Raw genomic sequence first — 11,084 nt, 5'->3', positions numbered from 1 at the left:
GAGGGCGTTGGATCCTCTGGAACTGGAGTTATGGACAGTTGTTAGCCACCATGTGTTGGGAAACAAACCCAGGTCCTCTGCAAGAGTAGCCAGTGCTCTTAACCACCGAGCCTCTCGAGTTCTGGGATTGAAGTGCACCACCACGCCAAGTTTATTTTCACACCTCTTATGTTCTACTCTCCCTTCCTTAAAGCGTTACCCACCCCAATGACCCCTTTCTCATTTCTTGGCTTCTACAGATACTACATGCTAAACACACAAATCTAAAGGTCCACATAGGAGACAGAACATGTGACATTTGCCTTTCTGTGCCTGGGATACCTCAGTAAAAAAATTTCCAGTTCCATCTATTTATCTGCAAAACTTTTTCAGTGCTGTAGGTTGAACTTGGGGGGTCTCATGTGTACTGATCAAGTGCTCTATCACGGAGCCGCACCTCCAGCCCAGCCCTGCCCACTGTATCATTAGTTTTTGTTAATTTTTAAAGTTAACATACAAAGCAATGGGTTTCATTCTGTTTTTATACATATGTATCATCATATTTGTTCTTAGTCATCTCTTCCTGACTGTCCTCCCTTAGGCCCCCACCCTCTCTTGATGGTCTCCCCAAATCTGCTTTCAAGGCACATCATGCTTTCCTGCCCTTCCCCTAAGATCTCTTCTTTCTCATGATTCCTTTTCTACTTTCAACTTCTCTCTCTTTCTCTCTCTCTCTCTCTCTCTCTCTTCTCTCTCTCTCTCTCTCTCTCCTCTCTCCTCTCTCCTCCTCTTCCTCTCTCTCTCTCCTCCTCCTCCTCTTCCTCCTCTCTCTCTCTCTCTCTCTCTCTCTCTGAGGCACACAACCCATTTAGATCTAGATGCTACATATGAGAAAAAATAGCATCTTTCTTTCTGAGTTGGGCTTATTTTGCTTAGCACACTGGTCTCCACTATCCATTCATTTTCCTGCAGAGACTTCATTTCTCTTTATGGTTGAAAAAGTCCCCTTGTACCAGTGTTGTCATTTTCACCAGTACTAGATGTTCACGGTGAACCCAAGGGCCAGGTTAGTTTCCTGTTGCTGCTATAAGAATTTCCACCCTCTCGATGGATTAACCAATACACATCAATTATTTGACAGCTAGGTGAACTGCAAGTCTGACAGGTCTCATGGGACCAAAGTCAAGTACTCAACAGGGACTGCTCACTCTTGGAGATTCTAGAGAGGATTTTGCTTGCTTACTTTTTCTGTCTTCTAGAAGTCACTTGAATTCCTCAGTTCATGGTCTCCTTCATTTATAGAGCAAGCCATGGGGAGCCAACCCTTCCTACATCAAATCTCTCAGTACAGAAAAAGTTCTGCACTTTGAAGGACTCATGTGACTGAGCTCAGGGTTAATCCTCCTCTCAAGGTTGCAATTTTAGTCTGCAACATTCCTTTGACTGTAGTTTGGCTTACAAAGGTCCATACATTGGAAACTTGGTTCTCAGTAATGATAAGAGGTGGTGAGACCTTAAAGAACTGGTGCCTAGTGGAAGGTAATAAGGTCACAGGTGGTACTGTGCTCAGACAGGATTTAATAGAGTGCTCGTGAGACCCAGCTGTGTGAGCTGTTACACGAGCACGTGACCTCTCTCTTGCGCTCCTGCTATGATGCCATTTGCAGAGATGGGATCCAGCCAAGGGGACCTTTGCTGAAGTCAAACCTTTGAAGCCACCTAACTTTGGACTTTCAGCCTCCTAAACTGTGGCCTGAACAAATCTTTTATTTATGAAGGACTCCACTTTGGTATTTTGTTATAGCCCCAGAAAATACATAAACCAAGTAAAATGGCATATTCACAGGTTCCAGAGAATAGGGTATAAATATGTCTTTTTCTGAAACCTTTGGCCTTCTGTTTTTCCATTCCCCTCAAAACAAGTTCTCAGAAGATAAATCTGATAAACAGGGCTTATTTTCCTCATAACTTGGTTCATTCTTCCTGTATTCGTTTCCTTTTTTTAAAAAAAAGAAATTTAATTTGAGGAACTGGGGATTGATTTACAATCCTGTGCACTCTAGGCAAGTGTTCTACCAGTGAGTTACATCTCCAGCCCTTAATATTATTTCTCTTTCTCCTCCTCCTCCTCCCCCTCCCCCTTCTACTGAGGCAGGAGGATCATCAAGTTTGAGAACAACCTGGTCTATACACTGAAACCTGTCTCAAAATCTTTTCTTTTTGGTATGTTGACTGTGCCTGGGTGTGGGATTAGCAAAGTGCTCTTCTAGTCTCAAGTATCTCCTGGCTGCGGTCTCTCATCAGCTTTCATACTGGAGGAGGAGAGAGATAGCTTGCTCAGGTAGGATCCTCAACTGTTAGATTCAGCCCAGCTCTGCTTCCTTTCTGAAGTTTTTTCCATCCCATCCCCCACTCTTCCCATCCCCAAAGAGAGTTAAAAACTTTAATTCTGTTTTCCTAACTGTATGTCCACTTTGACAGTCCCGCACCAATCCTTTTGTGTTTTATTCTTCTGTCTCTCCCCAGCCAGGCTTTAAGCTCAGAAGCTCAGAGCACAAGCCTTATGCTACAAGTTGCAGAGCTGACCTGGGCCAGTCCTGCCCACATGCTACCCTCCTCCCCTCCAATCCTCAGTTTCCTTACCTGTGCTGTGGTGTTAACTGTCTCACCTGCTATCTGCAGATTGCCTTGCCTGAACGTTGCTTCTGCTCTTTGCCTAGCTAAATCCTACCTCAGGCTCCTTCTGAAGTCACACAAATATCACCATCCCTGGGAGACCATCTCCAATCCTCTTCCCTTCCTCTGCCTTGGTTCTGGGACCCATTCACCTGCTGTGCTGTGTGCCTGTGTGGTCATCCTCTGAGGATGAACCTGTGTGCTGCAGAGCTGGAGTTTACTGAGAACAGAGATTATCTGTGCCTGTTTCTGCAGCTGTCTATCCCAACACTGCCTGCTTCTGAAGCTGCCTGGAGGGAATGCTGAGTGCACAGACCCCTCAAAGATAAGCGACAGGTCTCAAATCTTCCTCAGAGTGCTCTGGTCCTCCCCGTGCTCCTCCTCCCCCTCCCCCCTCTTCCTCTTCCTCTTCCTCCTCCTCCTCCTCCTCCTCCTCCTCCTTTCTCCACCCCCCCTTCTTCTTCATTTTGAGACAGGTTCTTGCTAAGTTTCCTGGACTGGCCTTAAAATCATTTTGTAGCTTACACTGGCCTTGAACCTGCAATCGACCTGCCTCCCTGCTGAGTAGCTGGGATCCTAAGCCTGTACTATGAGGTCCAGCCTTTTATTTTAACTGTGTGTGTTGCTGAGGATTGAGCCCAGGACTACACCAAAGGCAAGCACTCTATCACTGAGCTGTGCTCTCAGCTCCGAGCTTCCTTTTCCTTAAGGGATCTGCTTTTAAAAGGGATCGCGGCTGCAGCGATGCAAAGTACTCTAGAGCCAGTGTAATTCTGAGCTATCTACCTGTCTCATTCCAGCTGCACCTGCGTCACGGGGCTCAGAAGCAGCAGTTTTCTCTGAGCTGTGCTCCCGGGAGGAACCTCCCAGCTGGGCTTGGTTATAGCAGTGAAGGACTAGGCAAACATTCCTCCCTTTCCCCAGAGACAGCAAGGTCTCCTAGACCAGCTTCAAGGGCTTGAGTCAACACTGCAGAGCTGAAGGCTGGCAAACAAGTGACAAGACTGACTTGGAAATCAGCTACAGACGGCTGTGGCTCAGTCAGCTGGAGGTACAGTCTGCAGCTAACAAAGTTTTCTGATGCTTTTCTTGGGTCCAAATGGTCAACTGCCCAGGAATGTAATGGAGGAAGCTGGACATTGAACCTGTTTTTGTAGGCAGGAGCCAAACCATCTGTGACAGTATCACGCAAAGCTGACTTGGAGGAGGGAACTGATTCTGCTTGTGTGATAGGTTGTCTAGGCTCTGGGCCCCTTTGAACCACACAGGTCCCTTGAGAAAAGTTGTAATCTGTAGAAAGTCAGGGAGATCCTCACCTAACAGCTATCTCTAAAGTCAGTAGGAGTGGCTGCTGGTTCTTACACACTGGAGGAACTGCTCTGTAGCAGTTCCTCCTTATACTACACACACACACACACACACACACACACACACACACACACACGGTGCAGCTGGATGACATGCACGGCGGTATGATGACTAAACACAGATGCTACTGCTGGAGAATTCAGATTTAAATTCTATATCTTCCAATTTTTGTTCGTGTGACCTTGGGCAAATGAGTTCGCCTGTTTCCCTGATACTAGGCAGACACACTTACTTCACAAGGCTGAGTACCTGCAGACAGAGCTATCCGGGCACAGTGATACTATGGCTCTATTAACTGCATTGGTTCATTTTAACTGTGAACTTGACACAACCTAGAACACTTGTGAGGGAGTCTTCATGAGGAATTACTCAGCTCGGGTTAGCCTGTGGGCATGTCTGTGAGAGGTTGTCTTGATTCTGAACTGTTGTAGATCTACTCCATCGTGGGAGGCCCTATTCCCTAGGCTGGCCCCTGAACCCTGTGGATATAGAAAGCTGAGTACTCAAAGCAGACAAGCAAGGACCTGTGAATTCGGTCTCTCTCTGCTCTTGGCTGTGGATGTACTGCTTTAAATTCCTGCTTTGGCTTCCCCATGATAGTGGACTAAAACCTGGAGTTGTAAATCAAATAAACACTTTCTTCCCCAAGCCGCACTTTGTCAGGATATTTTATCATAGTAACTTAAATGAAACTAGGACATTAACTAATAAAAATATATAATCTGTTCTGGGGCCGGAGAGATTGCTCAGCAGTTAAGAGCACTGGCTGATCTTGCAGAGGACCTTGGTTCAGTTCCCAGCACCCACATGGCGGCGAGCAACCATCCTTAACTCCAGTTTCAGGGGATCCAACATTCTTTTCTGGCCTCTGCAGACACTGATGATATGGGTTCACTTACATGTGTGCGGGTGAAACACTCATACACATAAAATACAAATAATAAATAAAATGTTAAAAATGATAATCTGTTCTGGAGGATAAACAGCAGGCCTTTTCTTTATTTAAATATACTTTAGCAGGTCTGCTTTCTTACAAGTTAGAGTCAAATTCTCAAGCTATTCACTGTAAAAACAATCAGTAGGACTGAACAAATATGGTTGTGGTTGCTGAGGCACTGTGCTAGTAACACACATTCTAGACAAGTCTATTGTATGCTGTACTGGTTTGATCATTGTTTACAATCAATCTAAGAGCTTGAGTTATTTTTCAGTTACTATTATTTGTGGTACTGGGGACTGAATCCAGGGCCTCTTGCAAAAAGTTTAGACAAGTGCTGAGCTGTACCCCCATCCACTCAGTTATTTTAAATTATATTTACATCTTTTGATCCATGAATTTCTTTACTGATTGATTGTGACAATGTCTCTATGTAACCAGACTGGCCCTGAACCACACCTGGGTTTGGCTCATGGCTTTAACAGGGAATCAACCCATCTTTTAATTAGAATGAACATGGCTCATAAAGGCTTCTCTCTGTCCCTTAGATAAATTTGTCCTCAATAGTGATCAGATTTCGAGACCCCAGCTTGCTTGGCCTCCTAGCTTACAGGTCCTCCTGAAACACCAGGATCTATAAATTTTGAGATGTAGAATTCTGATTCCTACAAGTAAGAAGAGATGCCAGTATTGGCAAGGCCGGTGGGGGAAGTGAAAACGTGACACACAGACGATTGGGAACTGACAGCTCTTAGGCTGAAAGTGCTCAGACAGCAGAGAACCATATGAAACACATTCACTGTGAGAAGTGCTGTCCCAAGAGACGGAGTCAGAACAAAGGATGCAGGCGTGCACAGGGCCTCGCACATGCTGTAACTCTTATTTAATTAAATGACCACAGTAACCCTGTGCAAGTGGCCAGAGTACTACTGACTGTGAATAAACGGGAAGCAGGAGCGTGACTTGCCTAGACCCCTAACTAGTGTGTGATGTGGCCAGGCCAGGGACCCACTGTTGCCGGATCTCTCAGTCTCATCTTACTTCCACTATAACATAAACTGTCCAGGACTTAGAGCTGGTGAAGTGCAGTGGAGATTATGTGGTGGGTCCCAGACACCAGAGACGTTCAAACAAATGACTGTCATCAATGACGCTGGAAAGCTGATGGATTTATGTCTCTTACAGAGTAAAAATGGACAATCTATGAAGGCACCTTCCAACTTTAGAATTCTGTACTCTGGAGTGGGATAAACACTTTTGGATATAAATGACTTTAAGGTCAGACCTTCAACCACGCTGGTTTCCGGAATTAAACTCAGATCACCAGGCTTGGCAGGCAGTGTCTTTACCCACTAAGCTATCTCACTGACCCCTTGTTTTGCCCCTGTACTTCCCACTTCCACTCCACCTCCTCTCCTATCGGACAGACAGATACTCTGTTGGAACAAAAGGGAACACACCTTTTGTAAGGGATGCTGTGGCAGTCAGTCGTTGGGATAACATGCTGTTCTATTTGTCCAATCTAATTCTTTGCTAAGCTCACTAGGGAGATAGAGTTACATTCCTCTGAGGGAAACCGAAAGGATCAGAAGAGAAAGCGATGGCATCACCTTGCTCTTCCCCCACAATATATGTTGGCACCAGGTAAAACACAAACATCTGAATGTAGGAGACTCAGGGCTGACATTGATTTAAGATAAATATTCTGTTGTCTCATTAAAATGGGGACACAGGAGCAGAGAAACCCGCTGTAAGCTTGGGAGATGGTTCTTCTGGGCAGCACTGCCAAATGGTTGCGGACCTGAAGTTTTTGGTCCTTTGCTGCCCCTTTGTGGCTGACCTGCAAATGACAGTTCCAGGTTTCCCAGGGCTATGGAAGAATTGGTGGGGTGCTGGAGTCAGCTGTTTAGTGAGGGGATCAGCTAACTACGCTTGGGTTCCCAGAGACAAGGAGTCCAACTGTCAGTGATGTCAAGATGCCTTCTTTACCACCTGTTTATTTTCACTCTAGACACCTGGTTCCAGTGAGCAAGTGACCATTTAACAACGCCCAATCATGCACCTGCTCCCCTGGGCCCCGTGCTCACAGGCCTCCTCTTCCTGTTTGTAGAGTAACAAGTTTGTGGGTTTCTCCCTCTGGTTTTGTGGCTTCCTCCCATCCTCATCTGTCTCTGCACTATTTTCTGCAACCTCTACACCTCCATCCACATCGATGCCTGCTGCATCCCAGACTCCCTGCTCAGGTACAGGACAGCAATGGCCCTTTTATTTTGGGAAGTGAGAGGGGAACACTAGAGCACAAAGAGGGGAAGGGTTTTGAGTCACTGGGCACACCTTGCTGGAACTGAGTGCCATCTTGCACCTTCAGTCCAGCTGCTTCCTTCCCTGATCAATGCATACCACAAGACCCCAATGCCTACCACACTGCCCAGCCTGGCTCCTCATCCCCTCCCACAAGGAGCCACAGTGGCCTTGGGGCCCTTCACTCTCCTGCCGTCACAGGAGGATGGGTTGTCTGGTCTTTCCACTACCTGCCACCTGGGTCTTCTCTGTCCAGGTGGGAGCCAGGAACCCACCCATGGGCCTGGCCTGACATCCCCTCCCCTCATGCCTCTAGACCCTGCCGCAGCCTACGGTCCAGGGCCAGGAGCTGCCTCAAGAAGCCCCGGTTGGGGATGATGCCTCGGTGATCTTTGACTTTCTTGATGGCCTCCACAAGGGTGAAGTGATGGTACAGCATGAGGTAGGCCAGCACCAGGGTGGCAGATCTGCTCACTCCCACAGCACAGTGCACCAGGATCTTCCCTGTGAGGAAACAGACAAAGAGACAGTTGACAGGCTCTTCTGGGGTCTGCAGGAGAGACTGAGAGAAGAAGGTAAATGGAGGCACAAGGAGATAAGAACGGGTGAGGATGGGTGGTGGTAGCGTTGAGGATTCTATCGCTGGACGCAGTGGCGCATACCTTTAATTCCATCACCTGGGAGGCAGAGGCAGGCAGATGTCTATAGATTGAGGCCAGCCTGGTCTAGCAAGTTCAAGGCTAGATGTGGTTACAGGTAGATGCCCAGATGCCCAGGTAGATGCCACACATCTCCAATGCAACCTAAGGCTCATGAAACATAGTGGAACAGGGGTAGAGAGAACACTAATGCATCCTTCAACTCTCACCAAAGAAGCTTCCTCATGCCACAGAGGGCCATGAACACAGAAGGCCACAAATGGCCAAAGTGTAGAGAATAAGAGACTGCAGAGTGTGTGTCCTTGGCTAGGACTCCTATATGAAACCTCACCCACCCATGGTCAGGGACCATTGTGGAAGAGGGGGCAGAAAGATTGTTAGAGCCAGGGTTGGTGTTTGACCATAGGAAACAGAGGGTTTCAGGCCTATGGGAACTTGCTTGTACGAACTTACAACAATGGTGTCAGCATGGACAAGACCCATGCAAACTCAGACAAAAACCCAGCAAAGAACTGGAGAAGTGGGCAATAGGCCCCAATGTTAGCTGAGAAACTACTGGTAGCTGATCAGTGCTGGGTGTGGGAGAGTTGATCATCTCCTCCTCCTTCTCCTCCTCCTCCTCCTCCTCCTCCTCATGTAGTGCACATACATGCAGGCAAAACACTCATAAAATAAACGAATTGCATTTATTTTATTTATTTTTGTTGGTTTTTTGAGACAGGGTCTCACTATGTGGTTTCGGAACTCACTATGCAGACCAGGCTGGCCTTGAACTCATAGATATCTGCCTGTCTTTGCCTCCCAAGTGCTGGGGGACTACAGGTATGTGCCACCACGCCCAGCTCCTCTTTTTTTTAAAAAAAATATTTATTATTTTTATTTTATGTGTATGCGTGTATTGTCTGCATGTAGGTAAGTGCACCCGTGTCGTGCAATGTCCACAAAGGACAGAAGACGCTGTTGGATCCTCTAGAACTGGAGTTATGGACAGTTGTTAGCTGCCATGTGGGTCCTGGGATTCGAACCCAGTTCTTCTGCAAGAACAACCTGTGTTCTTAACTGCTGAGCCATCTTTTTAGCCCCCAAGTTGGTCTTAAGGGAATGAAACTAGATAGAATGAATAGGCTTCAGTGGATGAACTCACGCCAAGGGACATCTGGGTACACAAACTTGACTCAATATGCCTTAACATATATGATAGAATGCATGAAATCCAGTGGGTGCGGTGTTGTGGGGGCGCAAAAAGGGAAGGGGGCCTAAGTATGATTAAGATGTACTATATGAAACACACAAAAATTCAATAAAAATATATACAAAAAAAATAAAATGACATGTATGTTTAAAAAAACAGAAAGACCATGAATCGTGGGCTGGTGAGATTGCTCAGTAGGTGTCCTAGTTTATCTCTCCATTGCTGTGACAAAACACTCTGACCAATACCAACTTGGGGAGGAAAGGGTTTATTTTATCTTACATCTCCTGGGTCACAGTTCATCCAGAAGCCCAAGGTAGGAACTCAGGGCAGGAACCTGGAGGTAGGAGCTGGAGCACAGGCCATGGAGGAATGCTGCTTACTGGCTTTCTTCCCTGGCCCCTGCTCGGCCTGCTTTCTTATGCAACACAGGCCCGCCTGCCCAGGGGTAGCACTACCCACAGTGGTCTGGGCCCTCCCACATCACTCAACAATCAAGAAGGTGCCCCATGGACATGGCCACAGGCCAGTCCAATGAGGGAAATTCTCCAATTGAGGCTCCCTCAACTCAGGTGTGTCAAGCTGACACTAAAGCTATCCAGCACAGTAGGTAAAGAGACTTGCCATGTAAGCCTGATGACCTGAGTTCAATCCCTGGAGCCCATGTCAAGGTAGAAGGAGAGAAAGGACTCCACACAGTTGTCCTCTAACCTCCACAGGCAAGCCACAACACATATGTGCACAAAGTACATCACACATCAGACATACACACACATACACACACACACACACACACACACACACACACACACTAATAAATATAAATGTAAAAGATGCAGACCCTCTGTGTCCTGATTCCCTATTGGAAGATTGGTATGATAAGAATAGGAAGTAGGAACTGGCTAGGCAGTTAGGGTAAAAAGACCCCAAAGTAAAGTAGCCAGTTTCTTGGCTAAAAGTCAAAATGTCCTTGGGCCTCTCAGCAACATACTCTGTTCCAAGGGCCAAAGATGTTTCAAAAGTATTTGGGAGCTCTTATCTAATCCCTAAAGATTTTAGGGTTACCTCTTTAGAAGGGGGGACGTTAGAGTAGCAAAAAAGCCCCATTAAAAAAAAAAAGAAAAAGAGCTGGGCATGGTGGCACAGGCCTTTAATCCCAGCACTTGGGAGGCAGGGGCAGGCAGATTTCTATGAGTGAGTTCAAAGCCAGCCTGGTCTATATATATAGTGAGTTCCAGGACAGCTGGAGCTGCAGGAAGATCCTGTCTCAAAAAACAAAAACAAAATAAAATCCAAACAGAACAAAACTGGGTATTATATAAACCCCTGTTAAAAAAAAACAAAAAAAAAAAAAAAAAAAAAAAAAAAAAGGAAATGAGAAAGAGGAGCTGGGCACCAGCATTCATCTCTCTCTGCTTCCTAATGCAATGTGACCAGCCTCCTCATGCTTCTGCCACTGTGCCTTCCTGTGATGGACTTTATCTTCTCAAACTTTGTGCCAAAATAAACCCTTTCTTCCTTAAAAAAAAAAGATGCAGACCCTGGGCTGGGGATGTACTCAGTAGCAGAGCACATTCTTAGCCATGAGCAAGGCCCTGGTTCAGGTCCCAGCACTGCAAAATAAAAAGTGCTGATCCCTGAGATAGGGGAGAGGCCTGGACCGAATGGAATGGAGAGGGTGTGCAGCTCAGTGTTGTGAACCCCAGCAGAGTCCCATTCCTGATGTAAACGGGAGCTTTGAGCATCAGCAGGAAACCCTCTTATGCTGAACGTGGCTTCTCTTAGGTATCCCCATCTTTCTTGTGTGGTGTGGTGTGGTGTGGTGTGGTGTGGTGTGGTGTGTGTGTGTGTGTGTGTGCGCTCGTGTGCACGCACGCTTACAGGTGTGAGTGTGCATGTGGAGGCTGGAGGTTGATGTTTAATGTCTCCAGTTGTTTTCCACCTTTCTTTCACTAAACCTGAAACTTGCAGA

The 11,084-nt window shown here is 46.6% G+C and overlaps 1 protein-coding gene across 5 annotated transcripts in view; it reads right to left on the bottom strand.

Moving 5' to 3' along the window:
- Positions 1 to 6,929: 6,929 nt before the first annotated feature.
- Dusp26 (dual specificity phosphatase 26) overlaps positions 6,930 to 11,084 on the bottom strand; it is a 10,807-nt gene continuing 6,652 nt past the window's right edge. For all 5 annotated transcript variants that reach the window (XM_008844915.2, XM_008844914.2, XM_008844917.2 and 2 more), the window contains one exon: positions 6,930 to 7,765. In XM_008844915.2, the coding sequence (XP_008843137.1) occupies positions 7,566 to 7,765 (200 nt within the window). In that variant the 3' untranslated portion in view covers positions 6,930 to 7,565. The remainder of the gene's footprint in view (positions 7,766 to 11,084) is intronic.

Source organism: Nannospalax galili, unplaced genomic scaffold (assembly GCF_000622305.1).
Source record: "Nannospalax galili isolate Female #2095 unplaced genomic scaffold, S.galili_v1.0 scaffold680, whole genome shotgun sequence".
NCBI classification, from domain to species: Eukaryota; Metazoa; Chordata; class Mammalia; order Rodentia; family Spalacidae; genus Nannospalax; species Nannospalax galili.
This window is presented reverse-complemented; position numbering and strand designations above follow the sequence as displayed.